This window comes from Quercus lobata, chromosome 7, assembly GCF_001633185.2.
Source record: "Quercus lobata isolate SW786 chromosome 7, ValleyOak3.0 Primary Assembly, whole genome shotgun sequence".
Lineage (NCBI taxonomy): Eukaryota > Viridiplantae > Streptophyta > Magnoliopsida > Fagales > Fagaceae > Quercus > Quercus lobata.
The window spans coordinates 11,085,036-11,107,383 of NC_044910.1; the positions used below are offsets into that span (position 1 = coordinate 11,085,036).

The following is a 22,348-nucleotide window of genomic DNA, read 5'->3' on the forward strand; positions in this document are numbered from 1 at the left end:
TTTTCCCTTCCAAAGGGGTTAGTCCTCATTTCCTCAATCAAATTCGAGCTCATTGGGGCCTAAGCAAACTCCCTCCTTTAGCAAAATATTTGGGAATCCCATTATTCCTCACCCCCCACAAGAAAAAGGACCTTAATGACATTAAGGAGCAGATCGAGAACAAGCCCAGTAGTTGGAAAAGCAAGAATCTATCTTGGGCAGGTCGTGCTACTCTTATCAAATTTGTGGCTCAAGCCATACCCTCCTACTCCATGTCTATCCTCCAATTCCCCAAGGGGCTTTGTGAATAGTTGGATGCTATTGTAAGGCGCTTTTGGTGGAATCCAAAATCTGATAAGGGATCTTATTCGTCTCCTATTGCTTGGGCTTCGTTGTGTTGGCGTCTCAAAGAGGGTGGATTGGGATTCAGAAAGTTTTGGGAATTTAATCAAGCTTTGCTATCTAAACTCGCATGGTGGCTCCCAGCAGGTAAAGATTGCCTTTGTATAAATCTCCTCCATGCAAAATATAGAGTTAGAAACAATTGGCTTAACCATAAAGCCTCTGGTAGTATTTCACCGGTTTGGAAAAGCTTAGAGGGTATAAAACAACTCATCGCTCAAGGTGCGTGCATTTTGATTAGAAGTGGGGATTTTGTTCGTATATGGGAAGATCCTTGGATCCCAAATCACCTTCACTTTCGGCCAAATTTGTGTGAGAATGCATCTATGGGTGGAGCTATAGTTGTATCACAACTGCTGGATCATAGCAAGACACAGTGGGATATATCCAAATTGAGGTCTATTTTTGATGACGCAACGGTAACCTCAATTGGCTGAATCCCTTTACCTCTTAATGTTTGTTCCGATAAATGGATATAGACCTAATCGATGTTTGGAGAGCTGTTTGTTAAGTCAGCTTATTGGCTTGGTAGAAGCTCTAACCCTCCTCCAAACCAAGACTTGCTGAGAGGCCAAATCTGGAAGACCAGAATTCAGGAAAGATTGAAGATGGTTTTATGGAGAGTAGCTGCAAATTGTCTCCCTATGAGGGATCAAAGGCTGAGGTATGATGCCAATGCAAACACCAGTTGCCACCTATGTAATACTGGGCAAGAGTAAACTATCCATCTTTTTATCAATTGCCCTCTAGCTAGAGCATTATGGTTTAGTAGTCAATGGGGAATAAGGATTGATAATTGCGAGCTATCCACCTTGGCCCAATTCATCCATTTTCTGCTTGATCCTCCTTTCCAAGAGGCTAGTAAGGACTTGCTTCTTTTTGGGGCCTTACTTTGTGATTTGATTTGGAGACTAAGGAATGAGGCACTATTTGAGGGTAGAGTAGCCAGTTATGAAGATCTAAGAGCCAAAATTATTAAACTATTTGCGGAGCATTGTAAAGTCAGACCCTTTCCTCAGATTTTGAGGCATTATAGTTCCAGCTAAATGGTTGAAGCCTGGGAACGGCTCTTTTAAAATAAATATCGACGTTGCTGTAGGCGACCATCATTCTGCTGTTGCAGTCATAGCTAGGGACTGGAGAGGGGAGTTGGTATTTGCTTGCTCTAAAAAAAGTGAACACCACCCTCCCTCTCCAGGCAAAAGCAGAGGCTTTCTTATGGGCTTTGCAACTTGCTGAGCCTTTAAATTCAGCCCCAATCATGTTAGAAGGCGGCTCTCAGGTTTGCTTCAAATCAATCACAGTGCAAGGTATGGACATCCCATGGGCTATTGAGAATGTCATTCAAAGTTTAAAGTATCTGGCTTCCGAATTCCCTTTTTTGTCTTTTAGGTGGTTCCCTAGAGAAGCCAATGAGGCCGCCCACACTCTTGCTAAATGGAGTTTGATGTATAGTTTGTATGGTTCTTTTGACTTTGGTAACAACCCCTCCTGTATTGTTAAGGTTATCAGGAAGGAGGCTGGGTGCCTTATTGGTTTGTAGTGGCTTTCTCTTTGAATAAAATTATTCATTCATAAATATATATATATATATATATAAATAGAGAGAATATAAGCCTTTTTTTTTTTGGTAGGCCGTAAAACATGGGGATGGATGGAGAGGTGTAAATGGAGTAGTAAAAAATTTATAAAGAAAATAAGATGGGAGAGAAAGGGTTGCCAAAAAGAATAAGGTTAGAGTGAGAAATAATTATGAAGGAAGAAGAGTGAAAATGAGAAGGGGAAGGTTAAACAGAATGTAAGGGAGGAATATATATAAGAGGACACAGAGAGAATTGATTCAATTGAATAAGGCAATAGAGAATGACTTTGAAAAAAAAAAAAAAAAAAAAAAAAAAAGAGGAAAATTTCTTGAAAATATGGTTGATGATGTGGCATAACAAGAGGTTTGGAAAAGTAAATGTGATGCTTCCATATTATATGTGGTATAGATTTATTGTTCATATTTTTTTGTCTTTATGTTATAATTTTTTTCTTTTACAAAGATAGAAGAGCTCTCTTTATCACGAATTTTGGAATTCAACTTATCCGGTTATACCACGTGGTGTTTCCAATCTAAACATCAAGAATTCAAATCTCCCCTCCCATTGTAACTATTAAATAAATTAAAAATTAAAAAAAAAATCTCTTTTATTTTTTGTTTTTCTCTACATATAACTAGAGCAACAATGACGTGACTCACATGAGGTATATTATAATTTCTTCTATTATTTTAAATTTCTCACATAAAATATTTGACATGGCAGGGAATACCTATATGACATGGTATCTTCCATTTGAACGAAGATATCAATTTGTAAATATTTTACACATTTTTCTATCGTTAATTTTCTTTTTAAAACTTTTGAAGCTCAAAAACATTGATAGAATATGAAAGATGTTATTTCTATTGATCCCAAATGGGTTGTGATTTTACTTTAGCTCGGTGGGATTTGGTTATGAGGATTTCGTTTTTAGTTTTTAGTTTTTAATTTTTTTTTTTTTTTTTTTGAGCAAAAGAATTTCGTTTTTATTTTGGGCATTTTATTTGAGCACAATGGGTCAGATGCAAGCTTGGGTCAGTTAGTCACATGTGAGTAGCATGGGTCTCATTTTGGTAGATAGGTTATGTGGCAATTAAAATTTAGACACTTCAGCAACATCAATTAATCTATGAATAAAATGCTTGCAAGTAGTTCACATTATTTGCCGCGTAAGTTTTTTTCATAAGTGAAATTACATTAGAGACTAAATTGATTGCAAGTTTAAAAATATAAGAACTAAATTCAATGCTTAGAAAATGTGATAATCAAATTGAATGTACCCGCATAATACAAGGATAAAATTAAAAGGTATTTCGGCCTATAATTATCATCTCACCACTCACCAAATTTTTTTATTTTTAATTTGGCCTTTTCCCTTTCCTTTTCCTTCACAACTAATTCAAAAAAAAATAAAAATTACTGATTCAAAATTTTTCTAAAATTTGATAAAAGAGAAAAAAAAAAAAGTTCAACTGACTTGATCATGCTCAAATTTGTGTTCAAAGAAAATACTTGTTAATTTCGGAAATTAAATGAACGTCGTGACTTAAGAAAAACATTTCATAACACTAATGAGAACTTGGTCACACATTTTACTATGGATAAAAAATTTTGGGTTCAATTCTATCTAATTTTGTCATGTCTATCTCACGTAATAATAAATCCCACTAATTAAATTTATAATTAATGAAACCTACTGTTCATGTAAAATAATAGAGTGCACATTTTCACTCTCGTAGTGTGTGCTATAATTTTCACTCACTTTCTTGTTAGTAATTTAGTTCACTAGTCTGTATTACTTTTTTTTTTTTTTTTGAGAAGAAGTCTGTATTACTTTTAGTGTAATTATTTAGTTGCGATGCCCCAATTTATTTATTATATTTTAGATAAAAAATTGGATATTTGGAAAAGTTGCGTTGATGCAATCAGTGCTGAGATGGATACAGCTTCGTGGGAAATTACAGTCCTGGTGGCGGATGCAAAAGAGTTGGCAAGGTCTTTTGTAAAGTTGTAATTTCCAACAGCCCACTATCTTTGTAAATGCGCTGTAAAATGTATAGCTTTTGTGTTTTCCTTAGCTTTTATTCCTCCTGCTGAATTTCCTTTCTTGGCAAAACGATTTTTTCTGTTCTTTTGATTCTGTTAAATAATACTCTGGTTTATTTATTTATTTATTTATATAAAACAAGTAATCAACTAATTTACTCCCTTTGTGGGGGCAACCTTGTTACCACTTTCATCTAAACTTGGTTTGCACATTTTGTAATTCAAACCCAGAACACATGAAAAATAGATTCACAGTAACTGAAACAACAAAATTCACAATAAGAAGTATGAAGAAAAGGACAAAAATATAATAGAAAAAGGACTAACAGAGTAATGACTAACATAGATTCTATTACAATTAGAGTGACTTACATACAAAGAGAGTGTGCTATTTATAGGCATGGATTCGACTCGTATAAGACTTTGGCTAACTACAATTGGTTACAGCCTAATTAACACAATCTGTCATTTAACAGTTTCTAATTTACTCACTTGTGGGGGCAACCTTATTACCAGTTCCATCTAACCTTAGTTTTCATAATTCGTAATTCAAATCCAGAACACAAGATAAATACATTCACAGTAACTTAAACAACAAAATTCACAATATCAGGTAAACTTGGGGAAGATGGTGTTATAAATTGGATTCCTTCTAAGACAGGTCAGTGCACTTGTAGTTAACTTGGAATAAGATTTGTACAACTTGGATGAAAGGTGCAAAATGGTAAGGTTGCCTGATGACATTTCTAGCATATGCATTCATCAATATGTTGCCTGTTAATTATAGACTCTCCTCTAGATACAGAGGTGCTAACTGGGAATATCAGGGAGACGTGTGTTTTCTGCAGAAGCCAAATCAAGAGTAGAAACCATCTGTTTTTGTGTTATTTTTTCACTAGGATTTTGGCAACAAGTTTCGACATTGTGTTCTTTCACTAGGAGATCAAGGGAAGAAGATTTAGAATAAAGCTATGTAAGATTCCTTGGGCTGCTACAATCCACCACATATGGCTGCAAAGAAACACAAGGATTCATAATGGCAATTTCAAGATAGGAGGCATTTTCGACCCATTAAAGTTGATGTTAGAAGGAGGGTTGTTTTTGGTAAAAAGAAGAAGAAATTGCATCTCTTTTAATCAAAGTTACATTTTGAAGCAAGAGAGCAAATCAATCAAAAAGCTTGTTGGCAATTACCATGCTATACAATCTACTTTCTTTGAACAATCTAATTTCCAATATCATCTAAATTGAATTTTTGGATTTTGCATTTCAAATCCATAACTAAAGTTGAATAGGTTCACAGTAACTTAAATTCACAGCATCACAAGAATAAATATTCTAGAAATTAGCTTAAGATTGTGTCCTGCTTACAATCATAATACCTAGGGGATCAAACCTGTGGTCTGGTGCCATCACTATAAATGGAATGCCTGATAAGCTACAGCAGGCTACATCCAAAAGCTTGTTGGCAATTAACATGGTTCACTAATTTATATATTATATGGACTAAAAACAAGTAGTCACGGTGGTTGAGGAAATAGGCAAATAGCTAAGGAAGAGAAACTTCAAAGCATTCAAGTGGAGGGAGATTTAAAAATTTTGCACTCAGAAATTGCAGTCCTGGAGGCGGATGCAAAGGAATTAGCAAGGTCTTTTGTAAGTTGTAATTTCTAATAGCTCACTGTCATTCTAAATGGGCTGTAAAATTTACATCTTTTGTGTTTTCCTTAGCTTTTCTTCCTTCTGCTGTTATTTCTGCTTGGAGGAAAGATTTTTTGTTCTTCTGATTCAGTTAAATAATATTCTGATTTATCTATTTATATGTATCCAAAAAAGAAACCCAAGTAGTCAATTAATTCAAATCCAGAGCGTGAGATAAATAGATTTGCAGTAACTGAAACAACAAAAATCTAAAAATCAAGTAAACCATGGGACAGGTCAGTACACTCGTAGTTCAACTTGGAATGAGATTTTTACAAGAAAACCCTAGGATGAATGGCACAAAATGGCTTGGTTGCCTGATGATATTCCTAGCATTCATTTATCAGTATGTAGCCTGTTAATGATAGACTATCCACTTTATACAGAGTCGCTAACTAGGGATAAGAGGGAGACGTGTATTTTCTGCAGAAGCCAAATTACGAGTAGAAACCATATGCTAGTGTTTTCAGTAGGACATAATGGCAACAAGTTTTCAAATTGTGTTCTTTCACTAGGAGATTAAGGGAAGAAGGTTCCAAATGAATCTATGTAAGATTGCTTGGGCTGCTACAATCTACCATATATGAAAGAATGACAAGGATTCGTGATGGCACTATCAAGATAGAAGGCATTTTCTAGCCATTAGAGAAGATGTTAGAAGGATGGTTGGTTTTTGTTAAAAAGAAGAACAAATTACATCTGCTTTAGACTTTAGTCCGGAGCTTCATGTTCAAGCAAGAAAGCAAATCAATCCAACAGCTTGTTGGCAATTAGCAAGCTACACTAATTTGCTACTCTTTTACGGTTCTCTTTGAATAATTTACAGATCAATATCATCTAAACTGCATTTTCAGATTTTGTTTCAAATCCAGAACATAAGATAAATAGAGTCACAGTTGCTTAAATTCACAGCATCACAACCATTAACATTCTAGAATTTAGTTTAAGACCGTCTTTGCTTACAAACCAGAATGCCCAATTGTATTTGGCCACCATAGAAGTCAGGGACTTCAATTAAGCCAATGGTCTTAGAGAAATCAAAGTACAATGGTACCTAGAAGAAAAGAAGGCTTGAAAAGTTGTACATAAGTAGATAAGCTAATAAAGCATAGTAGGTGTAACCCAAATTGATCGAGAATAAAAAAGAGGGTTGTTCTTACCGAATGGAAGGCGTTGGATAACCCTCTGTGCCATGTTAAACACTCCCACATCATGGCCTCCATATGCCACTCCTGGGTACCTTTGCCACTCCCAATTGTCGTCTGTGAAGTAGATGCAATTACTTCTGCAAAGGATAGTGCTTGTAGGAATGCACCAGGAATTGCCTTCACCAACAAAAACAGCAATATCTTCCAAGTCTGTCACTTCCTCCCAAGCCAATGCACCAAAGTTGAGCTTGTAGACCAAAAAATATATAGTCTTGTGCCTCATCTTGGAAGGAATATGAAATCCGTAACGAAAAATCCCATAAAGATTCTCCGATGTCTCCACCAAATACAGTTTTTGGGGCATGCCTACTTCTTCTTCGCTTGGTTGGGGCGCAATAACTTGTAGCTCAGCAGCCAGAGGAGCATCAAGTTCAAGGCGCACCAGCTTGCCGTTGTCACAAAGTCCATATATTTGATCATTAAAACATGCAACATCATTGAATTTCAAATTGTCTGGATTGGTAACAATAGCCCACTGACCTTGTCCTCTTCTATTCAAAGCCGCTCCTTCTCCTCTTCTGTCGAAAGCCACCCTAGCAAAAGCTAAGCGGTTCTCAGGGCCAAAAATTGCAATGACCAGTAACGATGAGTCCTGGGAAGGGTCCTTTAAAAGAATGAATTTGTGTACAAGGCGAAACCACTCTTCTGTAGCAGCCAGTGTTCGAATCGTGTTTGATGGTGGAAGAGCAATTTGTACTCTTTTAATAAGGTGCAGAAGGTGGGTTTCATAATCAGGACCCAAGGTTACAACCCAACCATGTGGAGATCCCCAACAGCGTTTTCCTTGGACTACAGATAATTGTAATTGATAACGATTGTTGTCGCAGAGACTGAAGAAATGTCGCATGTCTGTGGAAAGTGTTTCGGAAAGCATCAGCCAAGGAAGCTGAGGCCTTCTACTGATGCTCAAACAAACAGATCGCCATGTTCGGGAAACCCCTGCAACCGCTATAAAATCTCTGAAAGTATGTAGTCGATTTACAATTTCACCAATGATTTCTGGGGGGAGTTCGAACCGGACATTGGAGATTAACCCAGTATTCAACCAAAAACATTCTGCATATCTTCTGATATTGTTGGAGGTCACAAGAGAAGTGGAAGAAGAAGAAGAACGATTAACTAGAAATCTTTCCAACCGCGGTTTGATGTTAGATATAAGTGATGAATCAGTCAGGATAAGAATCACAATTACTGGAGATTCACTAATGACAAAAGATGATGTGCTAGTTAAGATCGTTACGAAAAACTCAAACAAAGACAAGTCTTTTTCAGCATGAGCAGGGGACAGAAATGTGAGGACCAACACCGTTACAAACAGAGTTAATCGAAAACTTGAAGTAGAAATGACATAACCACGAGTGAGAGTGATGAAGAGAGCTACTTGAAAATACACAAAAACCTTAAAGACGTTGAGGATTGTTGTAGTACTAACCGACCTCGCCATGGAGCTAGCTAAGGAGAGGAAACTAACTGATTATAAAGTTGAAGCTTGAAATGGAATCGGACACGATACTATCTATTCTATCAGAAATGGAAGAAGAAGAAGGGGCTGCTAGCTAGGATTGTGAAGCTTTTGAAGTGGTCTGACAAAGAGTGGTCAGAATGAGATCATTTTGGGAAAGTAAGTAGGGTTTTCATCTGTAATACTAATTTGATAATTGAACCAAAGAAACAAAAAACAAAGCCAAAAAAGTATGTTTAGTCGCCTAAGAAACAATCAATTGTGCCCAAGGATAGAAAAGACACTCAGAAACAGACAAAGAAATAAGAACCGTGAAAATCATCCATGAACATGCACAGTTGTACCCTTAACATTGTACAAGACCCTTTCTTTTTTTTTTTTTTTCTTTCTTTTTTTTTTGAGAAGAAAGAGTCATTCTTATTTCACTAATTTAGGAACAAACATCAGGATCAACTAGGTTTTTAACAAACAATGGAGCTTTCTTAAATCTGAAACATAGTGTGTGAACAGTGTTTTTTTCCCCCTGATAGATCAATCAACAGATTTTGTGTGTGTGTGTGTGTGGGTATATTTCATTTAAATAAAGTAAAATTTGTTTGCTAAACAAAATTCTCATTTATTAATCAATGTACAAGCCTCTGGTTTATATATCCTAATTCAGAGCATAACAAACTTAAAACTAAGCTCCCTCCTGTATGCTAATTCATTGTAGAAATCTATCTCAGATAAATGAATAAAAGGGAGTTAAATCACAAAAAATAAAACATGTAAATACGTACATGAATTAGCATACCAATTTTTTTTTGAATTAGCATAATTACCAGATGACCGAAAATTTGAATAAACATAATTTTTTCCAAGTGTCTTGCTATATCAGCGCTCTGAAAGTTTGGGTTCCAAACACGTAGTCTCAGACACAACTAGGCAAATATAAATTAATTTTTTTTAAAAAAATAGAGAAATGGTGAAGGTGGAGGGGTAGAGTAATGGATTAATGGCCCATGCACATGCAGAGGTGGTAGTCTGGATTTTAGACTTTTAGTCCATATGGTGCACGATTCAAATAAAATGTTGAAAGCCAAACTAATTAATATCAGTAAGAAGTTCTTAATTAATTACACGAAATATTTGATTTACATAGAAAAAAATAATGTGAATATAAATTATATTTATATATATATATATATATTTTGTACTTGGTGTTAGAGTTGGTATTTTATTTTTATTATAGAAAGGAGTTGATACTTAGTATAAGCATTGTTATTATACTAATGGTACTTCATACTCTAAGATGAAAATAAATATATATTTGAAACAGTAAAAGATATAAATAAAAATAATCAATATGTGGCTTATGAAGTTAATAGATTAACCTAAATATAAAATATTCAAACAAGTCATTTCATTTAAACAATTTCAATTTTTATGTTGAAATTGTGTTTTAAAAACATAATTTAAAGAAATATATTAGATCTTCAATAGCTTCATAATCATGCTAATTTAAATAATTATTTTAAGCTAGAATGCAAAAACACCCCTTTAGAATTTCAATTTATTTTTTATAACTTCTTAAGATTTCCATATCTACTAAATCGACCCTAAGACTAATTTTTGTTAACTTCAATGGACAAAAAATTATGTGACTATCACATGACCACTTTAAAAAGACTTATCAATTGATTTATGTTATGTGATAGTCACATGATTTTTCTGTCCATAAATGCTAATGGCCTAGAAGTAAGCACTAGAGGTAAATTTGCGGATATGAAAACTCTATATTTAAAAAGAAGAATTAAAACTTGAAGGAGTGTTTTTGCAACTAACCCAAAACCTAGAAGATGTTTTTGCAGTTATGCTATTATTTTATTAAAGAAATGTAAATTTTCAAATTAATCGATTGTCTTGATTTCTAGTTGGAACAAGTTTGACTCCAAATATATTTGAAATTATCTTACTTCAAACTATTATGTAGCAACAGAATAAACTAATCATGTGTAATTTTAGTCACATAACTTTTTTAAAAGCATTCACATTGGTAGAGTCATAAATTTAGCAATTTAGTACTACAAAAAGTTACTTTATCTATTTTATCTTCTCACTTTACAAAATATCCAACATCAGTAGTTTTATTTTAGCTTTCAACTCAATAAAATAATATATCTATTATAATAAAATAATATATTTACTACAATAAACAACAATCACAACCATCGTCATTGCCATAGCCACCGCAACTGCAATCGCCACCGCCACATAATAGCAAATAATTTGAACACACTACTGAAATTATTTTTTTCTCTTTCCCAAAATAATTTTTCTTTTCACCAATATTAGCTAGTAATAACCTACCATTTAAGATTTATTGTGATAGCATTTCTTAATTTTAATTTCTTATTATTTTTTATATTATTTTTCCCTTTATCTCTTTATTTGCTTTCATCCATACATGATTCTTTCTTTTCTTCTTTTCTTTTTTGCTCCATTTTTCACCTCCACACATGTATTCTTACTCTTCACTCTCCTCCACACACGTATACTTCCTTATCTTCACTCTATCTTCATTTTTTTCATCTCTCTCTCTCTCTCTCTCTCTCCCTCTCAGAGATCTGCGGATAACAAAGGTTAGAGAGAGTTATACTTTTAAATCGACATTCATCATTTCACCTCGTCTACTCCACTGTCGCTCGTCTTCCTCCAACCGCGGCCTACATGGGTCAGATTTGTTGTCTTTTTTTTTCTTTTTCTTTTTTATCGTTTTGATTTGATTAGTTTTAAGATTGTGATTTGTGTTTGTATTTTAATTGTGATTGACAAGGTCAACACTAGGCAGGCGAGTCAGGCTAGTGAGGCAAGGTGGAGGGAGAGAAAAAATTTGAGTGCAAGACACGAAGAGTGGAAAAGTGAAGAGTGGGAAGAGAGGAGCAACTAGCACAAATGAGAAAGGAGGAAAAAAAAATTAAAATATTCTAACCAATGTGAAAACAATATAAAATAATATATATATATATATATATATTTATTTATTTATATATTTGAGTTATAGTGCACAGCTCTTTGGCTGTGCACCGTAGCTGATAAGCCAAAATTTTTGACCTTGGCTTTCTATAATTGTTAGGAAGTTTCTATAGTTTAGTTCTGTAATTGTTTGAAAGTTTCTATAGTCTATCTGTCCTTCCTTCTAATCTCTCCTAAAATTCCAAAATAGTTTCGTTTCCACCTATTTCGTGTAGAAGAGAATTATTCAACTGTTAAATCCTTACCATCTCTTTACCCCAATTCCACATCGATCCAAATCATCCAACATCACCCATATTCTATTATATATACACACACTACCAGGGACGGACCTACACTATGCAAGAGGGGGGCCATTGCCCCCCCCCCCCCCCCAAAAAAAATAAAAACTAGTATAAAAAAATTAAGATTTGCCCTTATATATATATATATATATATTTGTCTCTCCTCCTCAGGTATGAATCCTGGTTCCGTCCCTGCACACTACAAACATTCATCATAGAAAACCCATATTCACTTTCTTATATAATATCATCAACCTTAATTAATAACTACTTCTCATACATCACCCACCATGACCATGTCCACTAGTCTCTTCTTCTTCATTTCCCTCCTCTCTCTCTCCTCCGCCTCTCACCACCCCCATGACCATTCTTCCTCCAACACCACACCCACCACTACTTCGATCCAACAAGTCTGTAAAGCCACTTGCTTCCCTGACCAATGCGTGCGCTCCTTATCCAAATCCAAACGACTCCCTCCAAACCTAACTCCTCTCCAGTTCGTCTACTCATCAATCTCTGTCTCCTCTCACAATATCCGTAAAGCTCAATCAATGGTGAAGTCCATCCTAGCCTCCTCCACAGGTAATAAAAACCGCACAATCGCCGCGACCAACTGTCTCGAATATCTCCACATTTCACAGTACCGGAACTCTATTACCACCCATGACGCTCTCCCCCGTGGCAACCTTAAAAACGCTAGAATTTGGATGGGCGCTTCTCTTCTTAGCCAATACGACTGCTGGGCAGCTCTCAATAGAGCAAACGACACGAGGTTGACGAACGAGACGATGTCGTTTTTGGAGTCGTTAACAAACTTGACAAGCAACACGCTGAGCCTGTTGTTTTCGTACGATAATTTCGGAAACGACACCGCTTCGTGGGTTCCGCCGAGGACCGAGCGTGACGGGTTTTGGGAGGCGGTGAAGAAGTCCGGTGGTAGTGTTGGTGGATTTAAAGGTGGGGTCCCGGCGGGCTTGAAGGCGGACGTGACGGTGAGTAAGGACGGAAGTAGTGGGTCTTATAAGACGGTGCAGGAGGCGGTGAACGCGGCGCCGGAGAAGGGCGGTGGAAAGAGGTTTGTGATAAGAATAAAGGAAGGGGTATACGAGGAGACGGTGAAAGTTCCGTTGGAGAAGAAGAATGTGGTGTTTTTAGGAGATGGAATGGGTAAAACGGTCATTACCGGGTCTTTGAATGTGGGCCAGCCTGGGATTACCACCTCCACCAGTGCTACAGTTGGTAGGTTATGTTTTACTGGGTCTTTGAATTGAATTTGGGTTTTACAGTACACTTGCTCTGTTCTAATGTGTTATTTGGGGCTGGGGCAGCTGTTCTTGGCGATGGATTCATGGCTAGTGGTCTCACAATCCAGAACACAGCCGGTCCTAATGCCCACCAAGCAGTAGCCTTCAGATCAAGCAGTGATTTATCTGTCATTGAAAACTGTGAATTCCTAGGCAATCAGGATACTCTTTTTGCTCAGTCACTCCGCCAATTCTACAAATCATGCCGCATTCAAGGAAATGTGGATTTTATTTTTGGAGGCTCAGCGTCTTTTTTCCAAGACTGCCACATCTTACTCGCTCCTCGCCAAGTTGATCCAGAAAAAGGCGAGAGTAATACCGTTACTGCACATGGCAGACTAGATCCTGCCCAATCAACAGGTTTTGTTTTTCAAAATTGTTTGATTAACGGCACCGAGGAATATGTGAAATTGTACCAAAGCAATCCCAAAGTACACAAGAATTTCTTGGGGAGGCCGTGGAAGGAGTACTCCAGGACAGTTTTCATACAGTGCAACTTAGAAGCTCTTATTTCGCCACTAGGCTGGCTGCCATGGAGTGGTGATTTTGCTTTGAAAACGCTTTATTATGGGGAATCTGGGAATTCTGGACCGGGTTTTACTCCGTCCCAAAGGGTAACTTGGAGTAACCAAATTCCTGCACAACACATTGACACATATTCCGTTGCAAATTTCTTTCAAGGAGATCGGTGGATTCCACCATCCAAATAATTAACTAGTCATAACTCATGAGAGAGAGTAGCTTCAATTGGAAGTGGTAAACCAAAAGGTGCATTTCGCTATTTCATAACAATTGTCTTTTGTTTTTTTATAACTGTTTGTGTCTTTTGTTTTTCCATAATGTTTGTGTCTTTGACTCTTTCACATTCTAAAATTTTCTGTTATGAAACAAAGAGTCATGACAATAATGACAGCTCTTGTAATTTCACCCTATAAAAGAGGATAGATGTATGATGTAAAAGTGTGTGAGAGAAAAAGTTGTAGTGATCTCTCAAGACAGTAGCCTAATCTCTTTGTTTGTGAGTTTGAAGTACTCTAATAAAATTTTCATTCCTCTCGTTCTTGTGAGTGTTTTGTTGAATTTTAAGTCAAGGCTTTATAAAGCCAACAAAGTGGTATCAGAGCCAGGTTCTTAGAGCCTAGAGTTTTTGTCTACACCATTAGTATATGGTGCAACCACAAATTCCTAAATTGATGAAAGAAAATTATGAGAGTTGGCATATTCAAATGAAAGTGTTGTTTGGATCACAAGAGCTATGGGAGCTCGTCACTAATGGGTATGTAGAACCCACAAGTGAGCAAGAAGCCACCTACAACGTAGAGCAAAAGAATTTGCTTAAGGATCAGAGGAAGAAAGATAAGAAGGCACTGTTTCTACTTTATCAAGGGGTGAATGAGTCAACTTTTGAGAAAATTGCCAAAGCAGAGTTGAGTAAAGAAGCATGGGAGTTTCTTGGCATTTTTGTCAAGGGTGTCGATTGTGTGAAAAGAGTACGTTTGCAAACTCTTCGTGTCGAGTTTGAAGTTGTTCACATGAAAGATGGTGAAACTATTTCTGATTATTTTTCACGATTACTTGTAATTGTTAATCGTTTGAAAAGTAATGGAGAGAGTATTGAAGATGTTCGTGTGGTGGAGAAAATATTAAGATCTCTTGCAAATAATTTTGAGCATGTTGTGGTGGCTATTGAAGAGTCCAAAGATTTTGAGACTCTCTCAATTGATGAATTAATGAGATCTCTTCAAGTGCATGAGCATCGTATGGAAAAGAATTCCAACTATGTTGTCATTGAGCAAGCATTATAGTCAAAATTGACTCTAAGAGAGGAGAAGCCTAATGGCTTCCGTGAAGGATATACCAATAGCAACCATGGCAAGGGTCGGGGAAGAGGAACATTCATTTCTTGAGAGATTATGTGATGCAGATTAGGCAGGCTGCCCTGATACCAGAAAGTCCTTGACTGGATATTGTGTGTTTTTAGATGATGCTTTGATCTCTTGGAGATCAAAGAAGAAGATGTGGTCTCTAAGATCTTTTGCTGAAGCAGAATACAGATCTATGGCCACAACCACATGTGAGGTAACTTGGTTATTGTACTTGTTAAGGGATTTATATGTTCCACATCAAAAACCAGTGTTGATGTACTGTGATAACCAGGCAACACTACATATATCAGCTAATCCAGTCCTCCATGAAAGATCAAAACATATTGAAGCAGATTATCACATAGTAAGGAATAAAATCTTGGAAGGAACAACTAAAACTTTTTATGTTTCATCAAGAAATCAATTAGCAGACATTTTTACTAAGGCACTTGGTGTTGAGAATTTTCTGAGGTTACTTGCTAAGTTGGGAGTTATTAACATCTTCAATCATCATATTCAGTATCCAGATTATACAAAAGATTATGAAAGAGAAGGAAGATAAGGAAGCAAGAGCTTTGCTCTTGAGGGAGAGTGTTGCAAATACATGTCCTCTGTAGCAACTAGGTGCTAAGCAGGAAGCATGCACTAGTCATCGGGAGAAGCTGTCATCATGTGTGGTGCAGAGTGCACCATAGCATCGGAAGAAGGTGTAATCATGTGCAGCGCAGAGTGCACCTTAGCATGGAGAGAAGCTGCAATCCAGTGCAGCTCAACGTGCACTGCACTATCAAGGGATGACTCAAGATGCAGTTATAACAAGATGGAATTATGAAGATGTAGAAGACTTGATAGAATCTATACCACATTATGATCAGATGATTAATTCAATTCAAGTGATGATGTAGTTGATGTACACGTGTAACAATTAGGTAGTTTTTGATTGTAACAAACTTTCTCTCCAAAATAGTGAGTTAGTTATTTTTCTGTTTTGGCATCAGATTGTATATAAAGGGTAGGATTAGCAGTTAGACGTATTCATTCATTCATAATCAATAAAATTCAGTTTCTATATTGAGAAAGAATCCTGAATTTTGCATCTGAAAAAAGAAATGTTTTACTCTTTTTATTATGTTTGGGGATTGGTGGAGTATTTAATTGCAACACATGGTGGTGGGAAGAGTGTTTGGATTTTATTATCGAAAAAAAAAAGTGTTTGAATTTTCATCAACAACAACAAAATAAATCATCTAAAAGGGAAAAGTGTTCGGATTAGCTTGGCTGATTACCCACAATAGTAAGGGATCTTCTGTAACATCCCGTGAGTTAAAAAAAAGAAAAAAAAAGAAAAAAAAAAGAGTAAGTCAGAATTTTGTGGACCACATGTGCCCCCACCTAACCCCACTACCCATCATTCTCATCCACTCAATTTCACCCACATCTCTTCTCTCTTTTGGCCGGCTCTCTTCTTTCTTTCTTTCTTTCATTTTCTCTCTTTTCTTTTCATTTTGCTGAAACACACACACTCACCGCCAGCCTCCACTCCAAAATACACTATCTCACCATCATTTTTCCGGCAAGATCACCGGAAAAATACTTAGGAACTCCAAAGCATCTTCATTATTTTATTTGAGGTAAAAGTTCAAATCTTTTTTGATGAGTATTATGTTCTTGTTTGAGGTTATTTTACTCAAGGTTTAATAATGTTATTCATGTGATTTAAGAGCTTTGGAAATGATATTCATGTGTTTATATGTATGGATTTTGGTCTTGGTGGATGTATTTGATGAATGAGTTCATGATTTTTACAATGATGGTTATCTAAGGCTTGTTGTGGTGAAAATTTAGAGGTTTTGAGTTATAATATGTGATAGATGATGAATATAATTTTTATTGATTATTTGGAGCTAGTTAAAGATTTAAATTGTTTGTCTTGGAGAAAATTATGATTTTGGTGTCATGGGTCACTTGATGATGTTATAAAAATCTTGTGGGAAGCACTTGTAAAGTGTGGAGGTTTTGATGTTAGATATGACACCTTGAAAGATTTATGAGTATAAATGGGAGTCTATGCCTTGCAAATTAAAGTGTTTTGAGAAATTTTGGAAGTAGAATACATTACATGTGAGGTTGAATACTAGGCTTGCCTAATTGAGTTCTTACTTGGCAATTCCTAATTTGTAGTTAGATACAATTTCAAGCTTTGTGCTCATTGTGATAGATTTGCTTGACATTGTTTAGGTTCTAGCTAATCTCCCCTTGGAGCTTGGAGAATTAGGATTTTGTGGTTGCGAGGTAAGTAGCTTTTTAATGGGTATTTTTGGAAAATAACCATATCTTATAAATATTGTTTTTGAGTCAAACACATTTTGGAAAATGATATATATGGATATATGCTTTCTTAAAAGTATTGTGTTGTGACCCTTACTATATATGAAAAATGCATCATATTTGATATTACATTTGGGGAAATGCATGAATTGTTGATATGGAAAAAAATGAGCATCTTTTATTTAATCTTTGATAAGAAAATCATTGATTTTATGGTGTATTGAAAAGTTAAAGATGCTTATCTTGTCTTGTATTATTTGAGAAATTGTTAGAAAATCTTTTGACAAGAATGAAGTTTGAAAACCTTACAAACTTTGTAGAAGTTAGATCATTTAAGGTTTTCTGAAACTATTTGAATATGAACTATGTGTTTTCAAAGTAAGGTAACCTGTGAGTTTATGTGATTTTAGCCCTATGCCATGTGTGATTTCCCGGTGATCACCCGATTTGATTTCCTTAGTCTTTGTGACACTGGAATCAAATTTAGGTTAGTGCCCTTTCACTTTGGATGACGCGTTCTTCCCTGCTGTCCATGGGGGGAAGAGGTTCCTTGATTGTGTGTGGGTGAGGCTGCTGTCCATGGGGCCAAGAGACCACATGCAAGAGAGGTCCTATTTGACGCGCTCTCTTTGTTGCCCATGGGGGGAGAGAAAAACCTTGAGGGTATGGGTGAGGCTGCTGTCCATGGGGCCAAGAGTCTGCATACCAGAGAGGATAATATCATGCCAGTTGTGAATGGGTGGATCCCCTGACCGGTCTATGTGCTAGTGTGGTAGATTTGTGATAATTTATCTTATGTTAGATATTATGGTTTTAGAAATTATATTGTTGATACTCACAGATTATGATATATAGTTTCAAGGTATTTACTTTGAGAAACTTTGTGCTTTATTATGTAATCATTCTTGTCATATTATTATTATTGAAGATGAAACTTACATTTCCCCCACCCCCATTATTGTGCTACTTACTGGGCTTTGTCTCATTCCATTATTTTTTTATAAACTTTTCAGAGTAGGCAACAATCTTTTGAGACAGCTTTTTGGTGGCTAATAGTAGTTAGACTAACTACTGATGGAGGCTGAATTTTTGTAATGGATATATTAGATGGTGTACATCTTAGACCAGGCTTAACTCATTCTTTTGTATATTATAGTGGTTATGACTATATTTCCACTGATGGGACAAGCTGTTGTTATGTAATAGTTTTATTAAGACCTCTATTCTTTTGTGGCCTATGGTCCTTGTAATTAATGCTTAGAGCTCTTACTTACTCAGAAAGTATATTCTATGGGATTATTATGATAATTCTTGTTGTTGACACTTGATAAAAATTTGGTGGATTGAATTGTCAAAAAGGAGAAAAAAAATTTACAGGTACTTGAGACGTCTCTCTCATGCTTTGGACCCTTTTGGGTTTGGGGCGTGACATCTTCCACAAAGTTGGACCCTTTTATGCTATGGTATATGCAAAGATTATTTCTTTTTTAAGAAAGGTATAGAATAAAATTAATAAAGGAAGATTAGCCTTCTTTATTGGGCTTTATTTATGGTACCATTATTTTCTTATTATTGTCAACAAATTAATTGTCGTATTGTATTTTGACCCTGCTACTGTGTTATTTCTTGCTTTCTGCTTTGTCTTTGGTTCTCCACTCTCACTGCTGGTTCCTTGCTCTATCTGACTATCTTGCTTGCCTTTGATTTCGGTTTCATTGGTTGGTCGTATATTTTACTTTTCTAGGGCTTCTAGGTTTGCTCTGGGAATTTTTCTTGGTTCTTTTAGGCTGAGAATGAAGAAGATATTGATGGAGAGGCAAGTGATATGCACAGGTAAGGAAAGACAGAGAAAACAGACAGACATAGTGAGAACCGAGAAGAAAGAAATTTCAGAGGTTGATGGACTGATGGGCAGCCAGTCCTCGAATTGTGTCTAGTGGTGGAAGATCAATTAGTTTTCCTTTCATAAGGTGCACAAGGTGGGATACATAATCAGCACCTAAGGTTACAACCCAACCGTGTGGAGATCCCCAACAACGTTTTTCGTGAATTGTAGGTAGTTTTAACAAGTAACATTTGTCGTTGCAGAGATTAATGAAAGATTGCAGATCAGAATCAAGTTTATCGGAAAGCATTAGCCATGGAAACAAAGACCAGCTTGTAGTTTCCAAACAAGCAGAACTACAGGGGTTGCAAAACGTTAAAATCGCTTTAATATCTTTGAAATTTGGTGTTCGATTTCCAATTTCACCGATCATATATATCTGCGGGGAGTTCAGGCCAGATGGGAGCCTGAGGTCCATTGGATTCTAACCCAATACTGTTGGAGGTCACAAGAGAAGTGGAAGAAGAAGAACGATTAACTAGAAATCTTTCCAACCGAGGTTTGATATTAGATATAAGTGATGGATCAGTCAGGATAAGAATCGCAGTCACTGGCGATTCACTAATGACAAAAGATGATGTGCTAGTTAAAATCGTTAAGAAAAACTCAAACAAAGACAGGACTTTTTTAGCATGAGCTGGGGACAGAAATGTAAGGACCAACACCGTTACAAACAGAGTTAATCGAAAAACTGAAGTAGAAATGACATAACCACGAACGAGAGTGATGAAAAAAGAAATTTGAAAATAGGCACAAACTTTAAAGACGTAAGGTAAAGCACTGACTGACCTCGTCATGGAGCTAGGCGAGCTGTAACAGATTTATAAGTGGAAACCTTAAAACGATTCTGAGTTCTGACACAGTTGGATCAGAAATAGAAAGAAAGGGAAAAAAGAAGGATTCACATCCAGTGCAATACCTAGGGTATTGCACGGTGTGCAATACCTCAAATCCCAGCCACCCATTTAATCCAATGTCTTCTTATTTTGACACCTCACCAGGACACGCTGGCAATCCGTGTACTCACCCAAACTTTCATTTCAGCTTATTTTTGAATTTCACTGACTCTCTCTCCCATTTTTGAATTTCACTTAAGACTCTTTCTCCTCTCTCTCAATACCTCCGAGCTCTATCCGTCACTCTCCACTCTCTCAACCCCGACTGCGCCTCCACCACTCTCTCAACATTCACGCTTGCTCTCTGCCTCTCCGTCAACCCCGTCTTCACCGCTTCCCGCATACCCACATCAGACCCATAAGCAAAAACAAAGAAAAAATGGCGGCTCACCATCAGAGATCCCGACCCCCAAACACGCACACCCTTTTTAGACCCAGATCAGAGAAAGTAAGGGTTGGGGTTTGGGGAGAATCGGGTTAGGGTTTGATGCTTTTTCATGTTAGATCTATGTAGGGATATGAGATTGAGAGTGAAAGAAAGAGAGTTTGGTCGAAGGAGACAAGAAGCCACCATCGGAGGTGGTGGTTGTGATGAAAATTATCCTTGCCGATTTGGGCGGGCTTGTTTCAGAGAGAGACCACCACTCGGTAGGGTTTTCTTTTATCTCTATTATTTTTAATAAACTCTGTTTTCTTTTATCTCTATTTTTTAATTCTGTTTTCTGTTTTTTGGTTTTTAGCTTAGGAATTGAAATCAAGTCTTATATTGCTTGCAATTTTTGTCAATTGTTTAAAAATGCTTGATACAAAAATAGTGATTGTGGAATTAAAAATGCTTTCTCTGGCATTAAAATCTATCAACGTGATACAAAAACAGTATATTAGAACTGTACATCTTTTTCTCATTGGGGCTGAATTTAGTTCTGTTCTCTCTTTTTTGGGGTTTTAGCTTAGGAATTGAAATCAAGTCTTAATTCTGCTATTATTGTTATTGTGGTTGTTGTTGTTGTTGTTGGAACACCTGGAAAAATATTGGCTCTAGCAAGGGATAAAGATCTTGGATTGAAGAATGTGAGGCATTTTATTCTTGATGAGTGTGATAAGATGCTAGAATCACTGGGTATGGTCTTCTTATTCTTCTGCCTTTTATCCCCTTGTTTATGTGAATTAGTTCTGACATGTGATACTTTGCAATTCTCTTGTTCTCTTTACAGTGTATTGCATTGTTTGCGATAATAATTTTCTTATTTTAAGCCTTCTGTTGTCCATGTTCTTGTATGTTTTACAGACATGAGGAGAGATGTGCAGGAGATCTTCAAGATGACTCCTCATGACAAGCAAGTTATGATGTTTTCAGCAACTCTCAGTAAAGAGATCCGCCCTGTTTGCAAAAAATTTATGCAAGAGGTGTGATAAGGCATCATAAAGTTATGATATTCTTTGTATTTATAAATGTCATGTCATTGCCTTGTTGGTTGTGTCAATTGTGCGGTTTTGTGGCTTAGGTTTCAATTTGTCATGCAAGGGAATGAATTTGTAGTTGTAGTACTAGCAATATTTTTAGTTTTTCCTACTTCTAGTCTGAATTTTCTTTGGGCGTAACCATTTCTCTTGATCCTTTTGGTTATATATGGTTGGGTGATTGTGTTTGTGGGGCCTTGGTGAGGATATTGGTTCCACTTCTTATTTCTTGGGTAGGAGCTGGATGTTTCTACCATTTGAGAGATGAGTACGTTCAATCAATACATCGTAGTTCAGAAGGATTGACTTTTTGGATTGCCAGTTATTTGTTTATCTATTGTTGTTGAGTTTTGGTTGCTGTAGAAGATGGTATTTTGATGCACTTTATATTGACACTCGTTTTTTTCAGCCAATGGAAATTTATGTTGATGATGAGACCAAGTTGACTCTTCACGGTCTTGTACAGGGTATCTTCGATGCTTTTTTTTTTTTTTTTTTTTTTTTTTTTTTTTTTAATTTTTGCAATATTTTTGTTTCATCAGTTGACTGTCTCTTGCTCATTCAACTAATGCACATTTTCATTGTCTCTCTGTGCAGCACTACATTTTATTGAACGAGGCAGAGAAAAACCGCAAATTGAATGACCTTCTTGACGCATTGGACTTCAATCAGGTTGTCATTTTTGTCAAGAGTGTGACCAGAGCTGCTGAGCTGAACAAGTTACTTACGAGTGGGACCAGAGCTGCTGAGTTGAACAAGTTACTTTGTTCATGATTTTTACTTTTATTTTTCATATTTTTATTGTATGGGGAAAACACTTAGATGGCTGAGTTTTTTGCTTTGTCAAGTTAAGATTAACAGACAAAATCGTGTAATATTTTCCACACAAAGGTGATATAAATATGTATTTTACTTTCTATTTGTTCCAC

At 36.2% G+C, this 22,348-nt stretch overlaps 3 protein-coding genes across 4 annotated transcripts; 2 read left to right on the forward strand and 1 right to left on the reverse strand.

Annotated features, from left to right (window-relative positions):
• Positions 1 to 4,983: 4,983 nt before the first annotated feature.
• LOC115952329 (putative F-box protein At5g60060) lies at positions 4,984 to 8,639 on the reverse strand. 2 transcript variants are annotated; one of them, XM_031069488.1, is made up of 2 exons: positions 6,872 to 8,639; positions 4,984 to 5,021 (listed from the first exon to the last, which is right to left on the reverse strand). In XM_031069488.1, exons 1-2 carry the CDS (start codon positions 8,361 to 8,363, stop codon positions 5,002 to 5,004), a joined length of 1,512 nt encoding a protein of 503 aa, XP_030925348.1. In that variant the 5' UTR covers positions 8,364 to 8,639; the 3' UTR covers positions 4,984 to 5,001. The 2 variants fall into 2 exon arrangements, with proteins under 2 accessions (XP_030925348.1, XP_030925349.1); XM_031069489.1 differs by lacking the exon at positions 4,984 to 5,021 and adding an exon at positions 6,588 to 6,765.
• A 3,224-nt stretch (positions 8,640 to 11,863) lies between these two features.
• LOC115952643 (probable pectinesterase/pectinesterase inhibitor 51) lies at positions 11,864 to 14,008 on the forward strand. The gene is made up of 2 exons (XM_031069821.1): positions 11,864 to 12,919; positions 13,009 to 14,008. Exons 1-2 carry the CDS (start codon positions 11,971 to 11,973, stop codon positions 13,692 to 13,694), a joined length of 1,635 nt encoding a protein of 544 aa, XP_030925681.1. The 5' UTR covers positions 11,864 to 11,970; the 3' UTR covers positions 13,695 to 14,008.
• A 6,468-nt stretch (positions 14,009 to 20,476) lies between these two features.
• On the forward strand, positions 20,477 to 22,332 carry LOC115951570 (DEAD-box ATP-dependent RNA helicase 15-like). Its single transcript, XM_031068748.1, has 5 exons — positions 20,477 to 20,611; positions 20,913 to 21,078; positions 21,247 to 21,365; positions 21,829 to 21,885; positions 22,017 to 22,332. Exons 1-5 carry the CDS (start codon positions 20,477 to 20,479, stop codon positions 22,191 to 22,193), a joined length of 654 nt encoding a protein of 217 aa, XP_030924608.1. The 3' UTR covers positions 22,194 to 22,332.
• Positions 22,333 to 22,348: the final 16 nt, after the last annotated feature.